This window comes from Thunnus maccoyii, chromosome 12 (genome assembly GCF_910596095.1).
Source record: "Thunnus maccoyii chromosome 12, fThuMac1.1, whole genome shotgun sequence".
NCBI classification, from domain to species: Eukaryota; Metazoa; Chordata; class Actinopteri; order Scombriformes; family Scombridae; genus Thunnus; species Thunnus maccoyii.
Window position 1 is genome coordinate 11,770,757 of NC_056544.1, and position 22,191 is coordinate 11,792,947.

The 22,191-nt window shown below is 38.1% G+C and overlaps 1 protein-coding gene across 1 annotated transcript in view; it reads right to left on the reverse strand.

The window, feature by feature from the left end:
* The window catches only part of clstn2a (calsyntenin 2a), a 170,324-nt gene that overhangs the window by 25,344 nt on the left and 122,789 nt on the right, over positions 1–22,191 (reverse strand). The window contains exons 4-10 of the mRNA XM_042427715.1: positions 19,940–20,135; positions 14,106–14,217; positions 13,850–13,946; positions 9,581–9,730; positions 6,121–6,306; positions 4,800–5,057; positions 3,850–3,971 (exon numbers count right to left, since the gene is read on the reverse strand). Coding sequence (XP_042283649.1) covers positions 3,850–3,971; positions 4,800–5,057; positions 6,121–6,306; positions 9,581–9,730; positions 13,850–13,946; positions 14,106–14,217; positions 19,940–20,135 — 1,121 coding nt within the window. The remainder of the gene's footprint in view (positions 1–3,849; positions 3,972–4,799; positions 5,058–6,120; positions 6,307–9,580; positions 9,731–13,849; positions 13,947–14,105; positions 14,218–19,939; positions 20,136–22,191) is intronic.

A 22,191-nucleotide genomic window follows, 5' to 3' on the forward strand; every position in this document is an offset into this window, starting at 1 on the left:
CAAAAAGTAGATTTACTGACAAATATATCATCAATATTTCATATCTACTGCTCAAAACATGTTTTTAATTACAGGTGGGTTTTTTTTATGAACCATAAAAAGCTAATATGCCAATAAAAGCAGATTTATTTATCAGATTTATTGAAATTTAAATTGATTTTATAGATTACAATTGAGAAACCATTCATTGGCAGTCATCAATTTAAGATAAAAGAGTGATTTAAGAAAATGCTGCACTCAAGTTGTCCAGTCCACTATACCTTATGTCATCTGCAACAAAATCCAAATAGAATATTATATGTATCGAGGGCTGCAGCTGTTTTCAAAGGCACTGTGCTCACCTCTCTTTGGCGTAAAACACCCTGTGTTGCTTCAGGGCACACATCAGTTCTTTAGTCTCAAAGAACATCGATTTCTTTCTAGACTCACCATTTTGCACTGAGATTCAACAATAACAGGAGCAAAAATCAATTGTAAAAAGAGGTAGAGACACCAGTGTCTGTTTTGGCCTTTTTTTCAGTAATGCAACCCAGCTGCAAGACATGTTGAAATCCACACTTAAATTCTCTGAAACAACATTTCACTTATCTGCTGTTCTTTCCACCTGCATTTCAATCCAATAGTTGAGTGAACAAAATGGTCAGGCTTTTGTCAAAAAAACATACATAAGGCAGGTTAAGGATAAACTGCACTGTACATGACTGAATGACGACATAACAGTATATGAGAATCACAAAGACCTTTACTCTGTCCTTTTGTGCCCATATGATGTCATCTTTCTTGTTAACCTCCAGCATTTCAGACCAGTTTCCATTTATGTTTAATGAGAGTCTCTGCACAAGTGATTTGTACTGGTGAGTAACTTGTCATCTATTCCCTTTGATTGCGCTGCATGCTTCCTCCATAGTCCTTCACAAGATCCAGTTAAAGGAGCAAATGGGATCTCCGCTATCTGTTCTGTACATGTGTGTGGGAGTGAATGAGAGACAGAGAAAGATAAAAAGAGACAGTGAAGAAAGGAGACTGAAATAGAACTGTCTTGAGGTTGTTTGCTAAGAAAACTCAGCAGTTGGCTACTTGGCTGCCCTTCTCTTTGTCACACATACCTCTCTAGGCCTCAGGAGAGAAGAACACTGGGCTGAGAAAAACAATTTTAAATCTACCTCTGACCTAGAACAAACAGCTATCTGGTTGGAAGGTACACATGAGAAAAATACATTTTGTTGTACCTGTGACCTACAACAAACAACTCTCTGTTTGGTAATTACACACAGGCACCAGAGATAGCACCAAGAAAACCCACTCCCATGTTTGCATGCACACAGAAATGACTGCATTTGCAGTAGACGCACACGCTGATGCATGGTCACACATGCGTAAGTGAGCACACACACAGAAAGACCCAAATACAAATCTCTTATAATCTGCTTAGTGAGCAAAACTCTTGAGAGCTTGCCATAATTATGAAGTATTTTGGATAATTTCAGTATGAGGTGGATATATGCTGTATCCCAAAGGGTAAAGAATTCGATTAGATACATCTATCATCCATTATTAGTGAGCTGGGGAGAGTCTGTGGAAGGGGGAGGCATGGGAGATTCCCTTACAAGATAGTTCATTGGCTTATCATTTAAATAATTTGGACTCCTTGAGCAAGACCTATATACTTCCAGCCCCACTGCAGTGGCGTTGTTAGGTGTTGTTATATATATATATATATATATTTTTTTTTTTAACAAAAATAAGAATAATAAAAAAATGGCCCCAGGTCTATTCATCTGTCATTCCGATCATGTATTAAAGCCCTCAAAAATAATGTATTGATCAAAAACACAAGTACGTTTTGGGTCCTTGGGTCATTCAAGCAGCAGATCTACTGTTCTTCACACTACTTGGCACACGTGCATTTTGTGTGAGCGAGAGAGACAGTGAGAGAGAGCACAATGGTTTTTCATTGTTGGTGGTAGCTACTTGCTAATTCACTAAGGCAAGACTTGAAGGTTATGGATATAAGAAGCTTTTTCAAAAAGAAAAGGATGAAGGCAACGGGGCTCAGATGAGGCCAGAGGAGAGTTATCGCCTGTTTCTGTAGCAGCAGATGAGTCGTGAGAGTGCCGCGGCCCCATCGACAAGCTCAGGCTGATGAAGAAGAGGGCTCCTTAGCCAGCTAGCTAATCTAGCTCAGTGGTTTTTTTTGGCAAGACACATAAATAACATGTGTTTATGAAAAAATAAAAAAATTAGAGATTTGATTAAGATTTTGGTGATTGCATCTTTTTGATGAGCAGGACAGGAGAGAGGAGAAGAGAACAGGAGGAGAGAGCAGAAGAGATAAGGAATACGACAGACAGATGACACACCAAAAGAGCTACTGGAGAGATGAAGAAGAGGAGAGTATCAGATAGATAGATAAGACACAGAGTTAACACAGTTTGTCACAGTTCAAAAGGAGCCCTTGTCACACAGTAGAAGCAGAAGCTATGAGACCAGGGTTGGTCAATTTTCAAAATTGAACAAAACACTGGAAACATACAATCTGCCATATGACTGCATCCTCAACGTCAAGGCTCTTTTTCTCAGGGTTTTACTCCTGCTGCTGAAAATAAAAATAATAACGAAATTGAATGAGAACTCAGATTGCACTAATTTTGTTTATTTTGATTTCAGTCGGTTAGAGCACAGTGTCTCACATCTTATATTCATTTTATTGTGAAATAACGAGAAAATGGTGCAATTATCTAGTGGAATATAAAGATTTCTGGGCTGGGCTAAGATCCAAACAATGCCTCTGCCCTGCATGTAATGCCTTGAAAAGTTACAAAAATATGTCTTTTTCTTTATCTTTAGCTGAAACACCTGCCTTCCGTGCATCATATTTGAAGTAATTCAGGGACTATTTATAATATCACTGTGTACATCTACACAATAATTCCAGGTAGAAAATGACTGTGCAACATTAAATCATGTTTAATGCACTTTTTTGGCTAAAGCAACTTCATAGTTTGCAACTTTTTTTCTTTGAAAGGCTTTATGCTGGACTGACACACTAAGCTTCACTGCAAATTAATTAAAGGACCAGTGTGTAAGATTTAGGGGGATCTATTGGCAGAAATGGAATATAATATTCATACGTATGTTTTAATTAGTGTATAATCACCTGAAAATAAGAATTGTTGTGTTTTTTTACCTTAGAATGAGCCCTTTATATCTACAGAGGGAGCGGGTCCTCTTTCACAGAGCCCACCATGTTGCACCGCCATGTATCTACAGTAGCCCAGAATGGACAAACCAAAAACTGACTCTAGAGAGGTCCTTTAGTGTTTTTCATGAATTTTGTGGCCACCGTAGGTTCTCCTACACGCTTGGAAGGGCAGGAGGAGCGGAGGGATATTCAGTTGGTTGAAAAATGCAACCTCACTGCTAGATCCCACAAAATCTTACACACTGGTCCTTTATACAACTCTCCATGACATGACAGACAGATAATAATAGAGATCTGCTTCTGGGTAAGCTATTACCCATAACTAAACAGACTTTCCACTTGGGTCTATGCTTGTGTGTGTATGTGTGTGTAAGTGTGCAGGATAACAGTATCTTCTACCCTCTTATATCCTGCAGTGAGCAGAAGAAAGTGATGGAGGACCTTAGGTAATTAAAATGGAGACCCTCTCCATTCACTACACAAATAATGATAGCCCTTCACCTACTGTGGAAAATCACACTGAATCTATGCTCGCACTCAAACAGGAGACGGATGAGCTCACACATGTACACACACACACACACACACACACACACACACACACACACACACACACACACACACACACACACATACATGCTCCTCACCTGCTCCAGTTTCCAGTGGAACTCGGCAGGTCTGAAAGTGTCGACCTGAGTGAAATCTCTTCTGAGCAGGAACACCAGGCGGCAGTTGTGAACATACAGAGAGTAATGGTGTCGATTCATCTCTGCAACAGGAAGAACACATACATGGTCACACACACAAACACATGCACATAAATAAACATAATTATACATTATGATTAATTAATGAATTAAGATTAACAGATTAATCAACAGGACTATGGCTTCTGACCTTTTTGTTAAATAATAGAGAAGATATTAGAGGGATTAATGTGAGTATAAATTTTGACCATGTGTTTAGAAATTATTTGATAATTACACATTCCTATTGAGATAAATGCCATAAAAATTAATATGATAGTAATTTTATTACCAACGCTTAATGTTATCTGGCTCAGCCAGAGGAATGTGGGAATTTTTGTACATAGCTTTGCTTAAATGGCCCCAACACTGAGCCCTCGGACACCATTCACATCTTTTAGCCAAAACAATGTGAATGGAAAAATGGTTTAGAAGAGTGTGATGGTCTAACATGAACTGCTCTGCAGTTTTGCATTACAAGATCAGACTAGACATTTCCTAATCTAATAAGCCATTTGTGAGACCACTGTGAGAGTGTGCAATGTGCAGATGGCTTGCTTAATTACACAGTACAGCCAAGTTCAGACATACAGTGAAGAAAAAGGTTTAAAGTTTCAAGGAGCATTAGCCATCGTGGGCTTCAGACTTGACTTAGTTCCCTTGTTATTTTGGAAGAAGATTTTCATCATGCTGTAATCTTAGTGCATTTCTAATTCAATGGGCAGTAGGAAATCAAAGTCTAAAATGTTTAAACTTTAATAGAAAAGACCCTAAGCATCAGTAGTTTTCATTTTTCAGCCTCTAACTTTTCGTGTTAGAGGCTGTCAGCACGTGTGAAATCGTTTCCTCACCGGTCTTGTCAGAGCTACACAGTAAGGTTTCCTTCTCAGCTCTAAGTCCTGGACTGGGCCCATGTTTCATCCATGTTGCTATGGTGAACTGATCTGTCAGGTTCTGGGGCACCACGTGATCTGGAACATTGGTAGCCTGGCGTCCATCGAATTGGTAGATGAGGTCGCTGTCTCGCCCACTGTCAGTCAGCAAACACGCAGTCCAGTTTGTTGAAGGGCTGGGGGCAGGAAGGAGATCGGTGCTGCCTGATGCTGCACCTGGATGAACCAATCAGAAGATACAAAACTGTCAAAACAGCTGCACAGAGAATAATCCTGGAGAAAAACTGCTTCTCCAGAAATACCTTCTTTTTTCTATATCATCTTTCTAGATACCATACATTAGCATTCATCTTTTTATACCCTAATATTGTTTGTGCATGTCAGCACTCTGGATTAAACAAACATACCTCTACATAAGGTTCAGGGCTTAATAATGGACAATATAACTGTAGTAATATTACTGGACAACTTGTTGTGTACATGGAAACCTTTTGTGTGGTCTCTAAAGATGTACTGAAGCTCCCCTTCATTTATGTCACATAATCATTCATCAATCATTTTGAGAGAAAACAAACACAGTATGATTAATAACTTACTCTTGTCAGTGGAATAATGCAATGTGGAATAATGCAACATCTCATTTTTAATTGCTTTTCTACAGATTTTAATTCAGATTTGTGACTGGTCAAGGTGATCTGATCACAGAGGCCCAAATAAGGATGTGGTGTAAGAAAATCAAAAAGAGAAAATGTTTAAAATTATCATTATGCACGACAAAAAAACATGTAAGGCTTTCATTATTCCTCAGCAAGGAACTAATTCTAGTTTCTCAACAGGAAAACTCTGTTAGTGATAATATCAAATTTATTATTAACATAGTTTTACCAAGTGTTTCACATATTGTATATATAATAGCGCAAAGCAATGTTCCAGGGTATAAACGGGAAGCAATAATGAACACATGTCACAGTTTGGAATGGAGTTTGAAATTTAATTTAGAACAAAAAATGAAATTCAGAATAGTCTCCAGGATTAAAATGGCACACTGGAAATTGGCACATTAATATAATGGAGAGGTTGAGACGTCAAAAGGTAATTTCTTCTTTAAATTAAAATTTTTCTTGTCTCTCATCATTATTACCCTCTGCTCCTAAGGAGCGGCTTACTATTTCAACAAGGCATTCATTCCATCGTTTTCTTTTTTTTCATCCTCTGGATCGCACTCGTCACTTCTACTGCTACCAGTTTCTATTCTCTCTCTTCATTTCTCTCTACTCACCACAGAGTTTTTGCAGAGACTTTTCAGAGTATGTTTCCCGGTCGCAGCCCTTCCCAATGTGATTGGTCTGCAGCTCTACCATCGCCCTCACACCAGATAAGGGACCACCGCATGTTTCCAAGTGCATCTTGGGAAATAGTTGCTTGCTCCCAGTCCCTGGCTCATAGTCCACCCGCTTGTTCCAACCTTAAAGGGTCAAATCAGTTAGTAATAGTTTATATACAATAAGTAGTTTATTTCAGAATTTCAGAGGTCTCATCTGTTGCAATTACAGATAACCTGATTTCACATAATTAACAATATTTAACTTGTTTTGTAGATAATTGTTTTGCTTTTAATGTTACCTGAATGAATTTTTCACATTGCATAAAACATAATAATATATTGTGTATTTTTTGCATTTTTGTACTGTATAGAGTATGGTAATTTATACTGTATGTGACATGATCGTTTTACTTAAATGACGTATCTGCAGGGTAGTACTCTAACTTGACATACACACTGATATATCTAAATATCATCTCCATTTTGTGCGACAACAAAATAGTCTGTTTCTGACCTACCATAAGATCCTTTTATTCTACTGGTCTCTCTTGTTTCTATTTCTTTTTTTCCTTCCCACTTGTACTCAGCACTTTGTATTCATTCCAGCAACAACAGTTGCATCTGTTTGATGGTGAGAAACGCTAACTGTCCTGTTGTCAGACAGTTTTTGATATCCATCTTCTCTGAAAAAAGCTACAGGTTCACTACTAACCTTTCACTTTGTATAACAATACTTCAATTTAAAGCTGCCTCTCTGTGATGCTGTGTGTGGAGCCGGATTTCGTAATCATTTATCAAATTTTAAGGTTCAACTTTTGAAGAAGTTTGCAGTTAGACTGTTTATTTAGCTGATGTTCTATGAGACTTGTGTCCTCTGTTAAAAAAGAAATCTGTTGAAGCAGGATAAAATTTAAATGTTATGTAGTAATGGAGTGCTACCTTTTAAAATTATTAATATGAAATCTGTTTACTGTAATTTAAAGCATTATTAGACCATTCCACAGTAATGTAGGAGATACGATTATAAGGACTACTGTATGTGGTTTCATAATGAGTATGTTGATCATGAAAAGATGACAGGAAACCACACAGGATGGCAACTTTGGAGCTCAGAGTTTGCTCAGTGAAGCCTTGCCCTGTGTCAAGTCAAAATGAGATGGAAATGGCCTGGTAACATGACAGGCCTGGTAGAGAGGAGATTCACAAACACATTGTGTATAGATACATCTGTGAACATGTGTGTGTGTGTGTGTGTGTGTGTGTGTGTGTGTGTGTGTGTGTGTGTGTGTGTGTGTGTGTGTGTACAGTGCTGTCAGTGCACACCTGGCAGCTCTTGCCAAGCCAACAGAATGTAATATCATGTCTCCTGAGACAAACATTCACAAAGAGAGAAACAGACTGTGATTATGTAGGTGCGGAGGAGTGAGAGGTGATATACGTTTTTAGCCTCCATTTATGCCAGGGAGTCTTCTTCAATACTGGCCTTTGCACACACAGACATATAAGGTTTTGTGTACAGAGGAATAGATGTTCTATTCATGGTTTTAAGCTAGCATTAGTTAATGGTTTTACAACAGGATTATGTAGTATGGGCTCTTTTATGAGCCTAATTGCAACATATCATGAAACATTGATGAAGATGTTAGCAGGGTATAATAGTAAGTGTTTCTTTGTGAGTCAAAAGTGTAGAATCGATAACAGTGAGGTACCATCTGGATCTCAAAAATGATTGTGTATTTTTATCTAAGAGCAAGAGCTTTCCAGATCCAGCTAGTAATATGTTGTCAGTTGTTTTATGTTCTGTAAATCAGTGTGTTTTGGATTAAAAAATGCTATGTATGTGTCCCTTCTATTCTTAAATTCATTCCTTCTTTCTTTAGGCCTGTTGTGATCAAATCAATTAGCCCTCAAAACTTTACATGAAGATGACATTTACATAAAGCTGAACGCCATTTCAGACCACTTTCTCAACACTGCATGACTCTTTTTTCTCTTCCCCTCTTCTGTGATGCGCACTGACATTTCTCTCAATGAGTGTGCAATTGTAAAGCCTAAACTCACATCCACGTCATGTTCAGTATGTGCTATCTTTGTACAAATGGATCTTGTCTGTAACATCGTCTTTATTAAGGCACACATGTGATTTTGTTGAACTAAATTATCTTCTCTAAAAACAACACAATATTAAATCATGGAGACATAGAGAGGGATATCCAGCATATGAATAAGCAAGTATCTTTAGGGTAGCTAAAAACATATATTATACACTTGGACCATCCACACTGCTCTAATCAACAGTCTGATCCTCTCTAAATTTAGATAACTGATAGCTAATAATCCAAAGATACTGATAGCCAAAAGAATGTAAAAAAATGGATGCAACTTTTGTTTGGTGAGTGCCATTCCTCGGTGTTCAGATGTATATGTAAAAAAAGAGCTGACGTATCATCTAGTGCTACTTTCCAACTCTAAGCTACACCTTATTACTAAGTCCTATAGGGGTATTGCATGAAACTGAATGACTCAAAGACATATTTAGAAAATTCTCCATGTTAGATTATGTTGCTTTTCTATTGTCTAGCTGAGCAAATTCATATATTATTTTATATGCAAGCTCTATAAAGCTTCTTTTCTGCTACAATGTTACTTGCATTTCATATGGTTTTAAGCATAAGAGATTAAGGACACTTAGAATACAATGCAAATAAAATAAATTGTTAAGGACATCTGGTCATGGACGGTAAAACAGCACTACCAGCTCTGATGTTTCAAAAACATGATCTTTCAGATTATAAAACCACAGCTTTGCAGAGAATAGTGGTTTTACTCAACAGTACGTGGTGAGATATAGCCTGATCAGGTCACTTATCTCCACCTGGGTCTTTTTTTTAAGACTTTAGGAATAACCATCACCTTTCTCCCTCACTGTAACTTTGTTCCTCTCTTTTCTCCCTTGAGTTGCCTCTTCATTCAGTCTGTTTCTTTATCTCTTCCTCCCTCCTTCCCCCCTCCCCTCTTATCTTTCTCTGTCTTCCTCTTTCATTCCTGTGTGAGCTTGACTCCTGAGATGCTGTCAGTGCTGACAGGTGAAGCAGCAGGGGAGACGGTCTGGCTCGAATGCCAAGCTGCTAGCATGTTGAAGGGGGAAAAAAACACACACACTCCAGTCAACTTGTCCTCTGGAGGTTTTTGTCAGGTCTTCTGATTCCTCATTCCTCTGGAGACATTCATTCTTAAATGAGATTGAATTCCCTTGAGGGAAAGGATATGCTCAAAACCGCACTGAACTGCTTGCTTCAATTTGAGTGGTATTAGTTTAAATTTACTGTAAGTACATTCAATTAAACTGTCAATTATTGCAAGGTAAATTTAGGCATTTTTAAAATATTTCAGTGGTTATTTCTTTAACTCCGACCTTGCCATCCAGGTTTGCAGACAGGCTTGACATCAATATGCACAGCTACATCCTCCCTTGCTTTCTTCTGACCGCAGTCAAAGGCCGTCACCATAATCTTGTAGCTCTGCTGCTTGTCGTAGCTCAGTCGCTCTGTGTTTCTGATGTTACCTAAAGGAAACACAAATCGAGAAGAAATGTATTTATTATTATTCACCTATAGAGAAAAATAATCAGTTATGCTTATTTGGCAATAATAACGTGAGAAAAACTTTCCACTGAGCAATGATTGAAACTGGCTTCGCATTAAAGAAACAGCTTCTTGAGAATAAAATAAGTCTTTGTACTTATTGAAGTCTTTGACTAAAAAGTCAAGGTCCAGTAACCTTGAATTGCATTTGAATATTAAAGCCTCTCTGTAAACACTCATGTAAAATTGCAATGATGGATTATCTTCACCTGTCACCAGGGTAACAGTGTAAGACTGAGGAGATGCTACAGGCCTGTGGATTTTCACAAACATGCCTCAGGAACAGATTGTTAAATTGTTGTGACCAAAACACTTGATTAAGTTTAATTAACTTAAACTATTAATCTTCATTGTGCACTCTGTTTTTTTTTCTATTTGCTACTCAAGCCAAATTTAAATAAACTATTTGTAGAATCGTGGCCATGATCCAGGTTGTAAAGGAATGGTGTCTCCACTTTTCCAGGAGTCAGCTGGCGATTTACAGATTTTGATTTAAAATGTGAACTTGTTGGAACATGGAGAGGTCAATAACAAACTAATCTTGCTCCCCAGGTGTGAGTGGCCCCAGGTGGAGTGAGGAGGTCTACTCAACTGTAACCACCAAGCACACGGCTTATATTTGTCAAAAGTCGATGGCACAGAAAAGCAATCACATACACAAATATATACAACGAGAGAGGAGGGAGAGAGAGGGCATGAGAGAGAGAAAGACTTCAGTGTATTTTATTGATCACTGGTCATTTTATAAATGGGATGCCTCAGATACCTTTTCCAGTTGATGAATAAACACATATTTTTTTTCTGAAACTACCATACAGATGTTCCTCAAGATAAACAACAGTCTTCAAAACAATGTCATATTCTTATTTCATCAAAGCTTTATTATATAAGTCATTGCCATCACAATCTGTCTCTGGACTTATGAGGAAAACTAAAGCTATTTTTGTTGTTAGCAATTGGAGGCTTGGCTGTATGAAAGGCTGTCACTCTGATTGCTGTCAGAGAAGAGAGGACACACGAGGAGAGAAAAGAGAGGATACAAGAGGAAACCAGAGGGGAGGAGACCAGAGGAGAGGAAGGCTCACTGAGGAAATCAGTCCAGAGCCCAGCAGTACAGAAAAGAAAAGAGCTGAGTTTGAAATGTCAGAGGGAGAAAGGTGAGGAGGCCAGAGTCAGATAGCTTCTACAAAAATCTCCTGCAGTGACTATTTGATCCGCAGCTGGTGTGAAACAGTAACAGTAACAGTTAAGGTACTAGATATCAAACAATTGCCACTTTTTCAACAACAGGTGGAACCTAAGACAATTTCACCTCTTGGTTTATTAGATAGCAGTCTCTCGAGGGATCAACTGCACCTACCTGGATTTAGGGTTTTCTTAATCATCAGCTAACTGACATAGATTGTCCAATCCATTAGAATCTATTAGAAGTGAAGAGTCTGTGTCATGTGTCACTGCAAATACAAATTTTGTACTCAGTGCTGGGGATGCAAGCCATGTTATCCACATCACAAATTGTTATCATGTAAAGATATTTGCAAAGGTGCAGTTAATGAAGACTATCAGGGACGGAGAGTAGTCGTTATTGTATTAACGAGTACAAACAATGTATTCATAAATTATTTTCCAAATACATGAGCTACTCAGTGGAAACCAAAGTTTTTACACCCCCATTCTTGTGGTAAAGATAAGGAGTATATGTGACAGTAAGTCTTCCACTTTGCACCCTCAATTACAGATCTGTAGAGCAGTACACACTGCTGCAATAATATCAATGTCAGCTGTCCAAGAGAACAAAAAACTTTTTTATATTCACCAATTTAATCAACTCTGCTTGCAGGAAAGTAAGACAATTTGTGTATGGTTGATTTAAAACTAATTAAATTTATCTTTGATGTGGGTGTTAAACACTAAGTTAAACACTATACTATATGTAATCAAACCATAGAAAAAAGATTTAATTCCAAACCTCAATTTGATTGTTGAAACTGTGCAAACATCTGAACTCTGAAGCATCAGTGCTGGTTGCGGGCCAATTTATTATCACCACTATGAACAAAGGTAGTGTTTCTGAATTCCTTTCTTCTTAATTCATTCTTAATTCTCTTTTAAGATGGACAATTAAAATCTATATCTAGCAGCGGAGATACACACTGCACATATACACATATACAGCCTATTTACTTCTACATTTTACCAAACTTCCCCCAGCACACAAAATTACCATCGTTCTGAAAAGTAGATCTACACAGTACGTTGTGTCTTTGAGTTTCTCCCAAACAATATTACTAGTCTAGGAGGAGATCAAATCAAATGAACCAGACTACAGTAAAATACAGTGAGAAAAAGACCAGGAGGATAAACTCAAAAAGCAGTGAGACAAAATAATGAATATGACCCTGAGAAAGAGAGAGAGAGAGAAAGAGGGAGAGAGAGAGAGAGAGAGGGAAAGTGAAGAAAGCAGGGGGTGCTTCTGTCTGATCTATTTGTAGAATTCAGCATACACATACACACAAAGCCCTCCAGTCTCCTTCAGTCTGGATTACGCTGCACTGAGATCAACACATTGTGGATGTGGAAGGGAGAAGCCAGCACAAAGCCCAAAGCTGAAATTTTATATAGGCAGTTACGCTCAGAATAGCACTCAATCAGATATAAAATACATTCCTACAGTCATCTAAGACTTGTGTGAAGCCACAAATGTACAAAAGAAAACAAGAAAAAATAAAAAAGGACACTGTCAAAGCTGAGGTTGAGTCTTTGTCAAGTAACTTTTGAGCTACGCACTAATGAAAAGCTACTTCATGGATCTCAACATTATTGCAGAGAGGAATCAGCCACAGTTGTCTGCTTGCTTTTTCTCTTCATTCTGTATTTATATTGGCGGGACCATTAGATATATTTACATTAATCTGTTGTATGGTGTACATCCATATGAATATATATATATATATATGATTGATATAGTGCCTACTGTACAAGCAGACAGTGATAAAGTTAAAAGCAGTTTTCACACAATCACATAATCTTTGAACTTTCATTTTTCTATTATTTGACCACTTACAGACAAGAGAATGTGAACTTACTGCTGTAAAGTCGGTGTAGATGATATGATTTTTCACACAATTTTGCTTTCGATTTACTGTCTGCTCCTTGATTAATCTCTATTCCATCGTCTGAGTCTCCGCTCCCTCACGTCTATCTTTAGCAGAGACTTGTTCATGTTCATATGAGGTTCGGCTGGCTGAGATCATAGGAAGAACATATGCAAATTCAGCTGGTGCCATGGCTTTTTACTTTTATCAAGACATTAACTATGCTGTTTGTGTTCAAGTCAGGCACGAAGAGCACTGCTATTACAGTACAGACTATTAAGTGTCTCAAGTAAGGTTCAAATGTGTTTAAACCCAAATGATTAAATGATAATACTGTAAATATAAGAGCCTTGAAAATGACCATTGACTGTTACAACTTACAATATGATGAACATACGTACATTGCTGGTCCAAAGGCAAAATGCTTTCAACTATGCTGTTTCAGCTGAGAAAACAATCTCACCACAAGGTCCATTTAGTAGCTGTAAATGTTCAAATTTCTAGTACTGTGGGGGACTTTTCATTCATGTTGGCTTAAAAGCTGATATTCAAGTCATTTTTGACCTTATAAACAGTAATTGAAAACAGTCTCACAACAAGGTCCATTTACTTCTGTAGCCGTTTTTGTTTTGTTTTATTTTCTGACATTTGGTAAAAGCAAAGAAAATATTTAGCGCTTTTATTGCTGTCAGACCAAAACTCATCTAAGTGTAATGATAAATAAATACTTGTCATGGTCAAGTGTCATATCAATGAATGGACCTTCAGTGTAATTAAATAAATTCCCATGAATTCAGGCTCCAGGCACGCAAACTGAGCCTCTTTCTTTTGTTTTAGTTTCTCTCTCTTGCTATCGGTCCTAATTACATCACTATCAGCAGTCTCTATCCAGTCTCTCATTCAGCCCAAATTTAATCAGACACACACACATGCATACACACTTACCATTGCGGTCTATGGCAAATGGCGTCCCGGCAGTGACTATTTCATAGTTGCAGATCTGACTGTACTGTGGAGAACAGTCTTGGTCCCAAGCTTCCACCTGTAACAGTTCAATATCCAGTTACAGCCCTGAGCTTCAACAACTTCAGGCCAAGTCTCTTGTTAACCCGCACATTCATTTGCAAGGTTGATTCCAGTAATAAAACAATGATAAGAATACATAGATACATAAAAACATTTAAATATTATATATAAATACCTGCAAAATGCTGTCATAGATCTTTCCTTCTGTTACAGATGCCTTGTACAGTGGCTCCCGAAACACAGGGCAGAACTCATTGACGTCATCCACCTGGATGTGAACCACCGCCCTGGATGAAGGAGGGAATGGAAAGAAGAGAGAGGAGGGAGTGCAGCAGGGAAAAGGACAGAGAGATGCAAAAAAAGTGGAGTGGAAATGATTTATGGAGAAAAGGAAAAGTGAGGACACAAGAAAAGAAGAGATGGATGGAGGAGGAGACAGAGGAGAAAAGGAAAAATGTCTTTAAGTCATTAGAGATGATCAAAATTAATTACGACCTATTTCACTGTCTGGTTGAAGAACATTGGTTAGATAAAGGCAGGAGGGAGTGAAAGGAATAGAGTTCCTGATTATGGTAAAATAGATATAATAATAATAATAATAATAATCATAATAATAATAATCATAATAATAATATAAACTTAATTTGTATAGCACTTTTAAAACACATTTACAAAGTACCTTACAGAGCAAGATAAAATAATACACACAGTCAGGATAAAAACAAAAAAAAATTATTCAAAACATAGAGCATAAGACCTGAACAAGAGAAATAAAAGTGATAAAAGAGGGATAGAAATTTGACAAACAACAGATTCACTATAAAAAAGCCTTCCTGTACAATTAAGTTTTGAGAAGTGATTTGAAAGAAAGCACTGACTTTGCTAACCTAAGTTCTTCAGGTAGGGAGTTCCACAGCTGGAAATGCCTGGTTACCTTTTGTAATGAGGCGAGCTGTGTGAACAGTTAGGAGGGTCCTACCTGAGGAGCGCTGGCAGTGGCTAGGCTCATAGGGCGTGAGTAAATCTATGATAAAGGTAGGAGCAAGGCCATGTAGGGCTTTAAAAGTAATAAAAGTTTAAAATCAATTCTACACCTAACAAGTATCTAATGTAGCGTTGCAAGGATGTGAGTGATATGGTCTTGTCTCTTGTAATTTGTTAAAAGTCAGACAGCTGAGTTTTGAACAGGCTGGAGAGGGGAGATGGTCTTTTGGCTGAGCCCCGATTACAGGGAATTACAATAATCCAATCATGACAAAATGAATGCATAGATGACTTTTTCAAGTTCTGTTTGAGATAAAAGATTTTTAACTTTTGCAATGTTCCTAATTTGGAGAAAGCATGATTGTACTACCTTGGTGATTTGTATGTCAAAAAAAACCTCAGAGTCAAAGTTCACACCCAAACTGCGGGCAGAGTTCTTAACGTTGGAGGACAGGTTCCCAAGATTCTTTTTCAAGTCATCAGTCAGGTTAGGGGGACCGAATAAAAGGACGTCAGATTTGGACTCATTGAGCTGGAGGAAGTTTTGTGACATCCAGCATTTGATATCAGAGAGACAAGCCATAACATGAAAGAATTTGTCTGTGTCACTACCAGTAAGCAGAACATAAAGATGAGTGTCATCCATATAACAGTGAAAATTTATATTATAGTTATGGATGATCTGACCCAAAGGAAGCATATAAATATAAAATAATACTGGACCAAGAACTGACCCCTGGGGAACACCATATGAGAGGAGTCTGGGGATGAAGAGAATTCTCCCATTACAACAGAGAAAGATCTGACAGAGAGGTAGGAGCGAAACCAGGCAAGAGCAGTATCCTTAATGCCAACACAGTTTTCTGGGTGATTTAAAAGGATGTCATGGTCGACCGTATCAAATGTGGAACTCAAATCAAGCAGAATTGAAATTGAACAGACCCCAGAGTCAGAGGCGACCAGTAAGTCATTGGTAACCTTAATAAGGCCAAATCAGGCGTTGCAGTGAAAATGCCATTCCTCCCAATCATTTGAAGGGGGGTAGTACATTCAGTCTGTGTGCGTTTTGATCGCAGCATTTTGCGGTGAGAAAGTTGATCCAGAATCAACTTTTGGAGAAACGCAACCTGATGTCAAGCTGCAGTGGCCAATCACAGCCGGTGATCAGACTGATCAGAGCTGTAAAACCCTGCCATTAGAGGGTACAAAGACATTACTTGGAGGAGGGGAGGACATTTCTCTTCGTTTGATAACGTTAAAAGTAAAGTTAGGCTTTGCCGTCGGCTTCCCCACTCATTTTAAAACAGACAACAGAAAAAAAGAGAGCACCAGCGAGCGAGAGAGAGAGAGCAGCTGTGGTCGAGTGAGCTAGAGACTGAATGACAAGAAAATAATGTTATGAGGGACCGGCAGTAGCGAGAGAGCTACCCTCGTAACATTATTTTCTGATTGTTTCACAGCAGTGATGTTCTAGAGTACAAATAAACACGCCCACACCTCCATACAACCCTGTGGCGGTGCACCACAATGCCTGATTTGGTCTGAATATGGCCTAAGAGCTGTTTCTGTGCTGGGCACAAAATCCTGATTGATATTGCTCAAATATACTACAGTTATTCATATGTGAGATTAATTGAGAGGCAACAGACTTTTTCTTAAAGTTTTAGATAAAAAAGGTGAGTTTGACATTGGTATAAAATTGTTTAAAACAAGAGTGTAAGTTTCTTCAGAGGAGGTCAAACTACTGCATTTTTAAAACTGGATAGGAAAGAGCCAGTAGACAATGAGCAGTTGATAATGTGTAATTGACAGGTGGAAGAATTTAAATGGGAGATTAACTCCTCCAAGTCTGATATAGAAATTTGCTTAAAGTGAGGCATACTGGTAGAGGGTTCAGTACAGATGAGGAAATTTCTTGTCACAGGTGTAATATGGAGCCTAATGTCATCTATTCTATTTATGAAATGGTGGAAAAACTACCCACATTTCTCAGTCATTGGCCGGCTAGGAGGAGGGCTAACCACTGAGTTGATTGCCTGAAATAAAACCCTGGGCTGCTTGTGGCAGCTACTAGCAATCAGACTGGAAAAATAGGAATATGTTGCTTCTTTATTCCTTAAGAACAGAACTGAGAAGAGTTGATAATAATGTACCTCATATACGGTCTTGTTTATTAGTGTTTCTTTGTGAAATGTGTTTCCATTGTTATCTAACGTCTATCAAACTTTTATTTAACAGGCTTGTCTACTGACACAGACTCATCCACAGCAGATGTTACAAAGCTAGATTGTTTTTCAAGATTTCTCTCTACTTTGTCTAAATTGTTCTTTTTTCTCTCCCTCATCTCCCTCCCTCTGAGACTGACACAACACACAATCTCATCTGCCAGAAGGGACTGCTGAAGATAATAACAAGGCACACTGATAACATTTGGGCACTAAAGTACATAAATGAAGCAATAATTCAGATGTATCATGAAGTTTTCCTTCCCTGTGACCTTCTCTCTCAACAACTTGCGGTGTATCTGAGGAGGCACATCTGGCTAATTAATGACATTAGCTTAATGAGGCCTATTTAGAATGTCACGCAGTGATAATGTCAGACATGCACACACGTACACTGTGTGTCATTCATCTTCCACTGGCGAAATTCATCATAGATCCCTGAGCTGATAAATTTCTCTCTCTCTTCTTCTTCTTCTCCCTTTAAGTACCAAGCGGCAGCTTATTTTAGCAGCTCCTTGTTTGTGACTGAAGAACCAGAGGGTTTGATTTGCTGCTGTCCATCCCAGTCTGCCTGTCTGTCAATCTCATTCACATAGCACTACCCCCCTCCCCATCCACACACACACACACACACACACACAGTATACCGATGGGCCATTAGGGGAACATATCCTGAGAGCAGAGCTGCAAGTCTCAGCTGTCACTGCTCCTGTACTGAGAGATCTCAGGGAAAATGAAAAATAAAAATGAAAGGAGAGAAAACAAAAAGCAAAAACAAGACCTACGGTAATTATCATTATCATGATCTTTCTTGTTTCTGACTGAGTGTAAATTATGAAGCCATAGTAAGTAACATAGTAAGAACCGAAGTACTGTGCTGGTATTTCTACCTATAAATAGAAAACTTTTCTAAAATATTTTAAAATAGTATAAATGAAATGAATGCAACTACTGCAACTTCTATCTTAGAAAAAACATGATATTTGGTGATTATGTTATTATAACAAATATACAAACTTTATTTCTCCTTGATATTATTTGTCATGCCTGCCTGTCATATATTGTGCTTTGTATGATTATTCTCTATTTTGTGTGGAACCTATGACAAGTAGCTGCAGTGACACTGGGGTAAGTATCTAATGGGGATACAAAACAGACCCACCCCAGCCTGCTCTCTCTTGCAGTGTGAAGCCACAGGTGTACAAATCACTTTTACAGCCATGACCTCACTGCAGTACGGGTAAAAGTGAAAGTGCATTTGTGTTTGAGTTGAAAATATACAAAACCAGGGACAAGTACCATATCACACTTTTGTAAATTTCATTCCTGTTATTAAACTGTTCATGTGGATAAAGGAAATCATTATAACACACTCCAGTATTGTGTGCTCTTTGTACAGTAATTACAGCATTCAGTTTTTCTGTGCACTGCTTTGGATAGATGTTAGTTCAGCTGTGGTCATTTTTAAGGCTGTGCTGTATTTTCTTGTAGTGTTAAGCACATATCCTAGTGTATTTCTGTTAATGTTGGTGAGGGGCAACTTATGACTGTTCTTCTTCTTTGTTGATAAAGTTTGCCTGTGCTTGGCTTAAGTTGTCATGAGAGTTGAGAACTTAATATGACTCATTTGTGCAGCTGCCTTTGTAACATTGATTTAATACTTCAAAAACAACATTTGTTTTTATGTCATGCTTCTGTTATTTTTACTGCCCCCTGTAAATCAGAAATACAATAGTGGCAACACAAGTGAGTCATGCTAAGTTAAAAGTATGTGACAGCTATAATACAGGGTCTGACACTCATCACTGTCATAACAGAGTTTTTAGGGTGGCATCCAGAAACTCTCAGAGATACAAATGAGGCCACATAGTCACTATCTGAAGTGTTGGTGAACTCACAAATTGTGTAAAGATTTTGACGACTTTGGCTGCATCAGGAAAGAAAAACAGTGACCAAGGCTCAGTTGCTTAACAACATTATAAACTTAAAACAACAAGATTATAAGAGTTCAATTGATCACTTTGACATTAGCTCAACCCAAATTGAGCATTACATGCTTCACAAAGGAAGAATCTGTTGTAGTGATGGTGTATTGTGTATCGAAGCCGTTGCTCGACTGCTGTGGGTCTGTGGCGCATGCACGACTCACACCTACGGTTGACTCACATCGTGCAGTGCTATAAGCTATAAGCCATACCTGTTATTTTGTAAACCTCTCTGTAGATGGTTATTTTTTCTTGAACTTCAAGTGTTAAGTTGGTATTTGAATTTCCTGTCAGTGGGAATTCTACCAGGCAGGGTCCCATGTGTTTTGTTGCAAAATTATCCTGATTGTACAACAATGTTCTGTTCAAATTTAAATAAAACACTGGTATGAAAACTAAACATTGCTCCAGTTCAACACCACTGTTGGTTTACATGCTCACAAAGCATTTTATACCATGAGATATGTGGACATAACTAGACCTGCTCACAAGTTGGGACATTAAACGAAGAAAATTCCTTTACAGTAAATAGATTCATACATTCAGTTATACAATACGATATATAAGTTACTTATATAAGTTCAGTTACTAAACGGCAATAGAAAAACAAGTCAAATATTTACTGTCACAACAACTACTGACAACCACTGTATTTAACAGACATTAACGGATCAGTCTTACAAGGGATGGAAACCAAAAGCTCTTGTTTGGGTAGAAAAACAATTATCTGACTGATCTATCTTATTGACTCATAAACTAGAACTGAACTAAACACACACATACACTTGTACTGTACACACTTGTACTTGACTCACTTGTGAGATTTCTTCCAGTCGGCCCCGCTGGGTCCGGCTCCACAGTCGTAGGCCTGGATAATAAAGGTGTACTCCTTCTGGCTCTCACAGTCCACAGGGCTACTGGCTCTCAGGACTCCTTCTCCTGATGTGCGATTCAACACCACTGCCTCAAATGGAGCCTCCTGACCATAGATCTTAAAGGCACAAATCTCCCCTACAGAGACAAAGAAAGAGAGGTATGAAGTGGTATACTTTCACAGTTACATTGACAAAATAAATAATTAAATATATAGTGTTTATTTTTATCTTTAGAAATGGACTATGCTCGAGGATTCCTTCACTAGACCTGAAGACAAAACAAACAATGAGAATGTGTCATCAAAACTTATTTCTTTCCCCTTTGTGTCAAAAATGAAGGCAGCATTTACATCCCACAGTGCACACCAATGTCATTTAGTAAGCCAGGAGCAAATTAAAAGGAAAAAAGACAAACAAAAATAGTGTGAAGACAGTCAGAGAGAGGGGATGAGATAAACATCAAATGAAAATGAAGAGAGCCAACACGCATGTATACTTTAGACAATTTTGAGGAGGAGAGTAGTTTATCAGTAGGATGTCTTGAACAACCCTTATCTAAATGAACAACATGAGTTCTAAAAGAGAAAAAGCAGAAAGAGAGAAATTATCAGAAACATAATTGGCTTCAACATGTCTGTCCCCCAACAGAGAGTGAAAACGTTGCTCAGCATATGTTGTCATCAATGGGCAGACAGTGAGGACTCTGGATGTTTAATATGGACGCCGTCTACACAACAACCATCAGACTTAGAATGAAAGATAAAGTCTCAGCCTGCATTTAATTTCATGTCTGCACTGTGTGAAGGAACAAACATTTCTGATAACTGGATTTTTTTCCTTTATTCATTTTTCTTTCATGATACTGCTGGTAAAAGCTTATTATTTTTCTTTTTCCTTTTTTTCCCCATCATCATTTTCTCACACCCTGCTTTAGCTACCAAACGGCTTGGATAGTTGAGGATGATTCAAACTGTGGCTAATGAAGTAAAAACTAACAATACACGCTGCTGGCATTTTCTTAACAGCACAGCTATCACTTCAAATCTCAGTCAAAGTCCCATTTCTGGACACAGTGATCTTTGTCAGCATGAGCTGCCCACAAAAACACAGCATACATCTCCTGGGGTCTAGTTAAGAGAAAAATAATTTCTGATTTTGAATTCTAAAAAATACTATAATTCTTTTTTACATTCGTTCTTTTATACTTTTAATATGTATATATGTTGAATATTAATTACCATTTCTATTTTTTTAGAACATTCACAGCCTATCCTCACCTACTCACCCAGTCTTTCCTTACTTTTCCTCCCTATAGCCCAAGCTTAAGATACCTCATTAGGCAGATCATCTGACTATGAATATCAATATTATTATATCTTTAAAAAAAAACAAAAAAAACAGCAGTCAGCCCAGTGGATGTGAGCGGATATTGATCAGTAATGGTGGCAAATCACGATGCATTACAGCAGCAACAAACTTGGTTACTAAAAAAGGTACCACTTCGCCCATCTGGCAGTATGTTGGGTTTTGGCCAAACAAAAGAAGAGAACCAAGAGACACTTCTGAAGTGGTGTGCAGGATTTGTGCTAATGTAATCCTTGCCAGTTTCTCTTTAGTGAGATGGAGACGGTAAACTACCTTGAATTGTATTAGACCACGTCTAGCACAAGGAGAGGAGGAGTGTACTAGGTCAAGAATTGAAGCCCACTGGTCCTCTGCAAAAGACGCCTTGTTCTTGTTCCCAAATTGTCCTTACATTGTTCAGAAATTGCGGGTTGATAGCGTCAACTGTATCATAAACCAGGGAGATGGTACGCTTGAAACCAGCATTAAATTAAAGAGCATCTATGGGGTTACTTGGGGGTTGCCCTGGGAAAGGATGATAGTCTTTTTGTACAAAGTGCCTAATTTGTAGGTACCAAAAGAAATGGGAGCACGGCAGTAGATACTTTTCTGACAATTGCTCAAATGATGCAAATCCCCTGTTTATATATAAATCCTTGACAGCTTTAATACTGTTCCCATGGCATGTGGTCTGGATGGGGAAATATCAGTGAAATTGCCCTTTTGTCTGTTTTCATAAGCAAAATAAAGGTTTCACAAATCTGAAAGTTGGTTTAAACAGCGTTGAGGCTTTTGCTACAATGTCTAACACTCTTTCATGAGTGTAAATGGTGAAAGAACAGAGAATC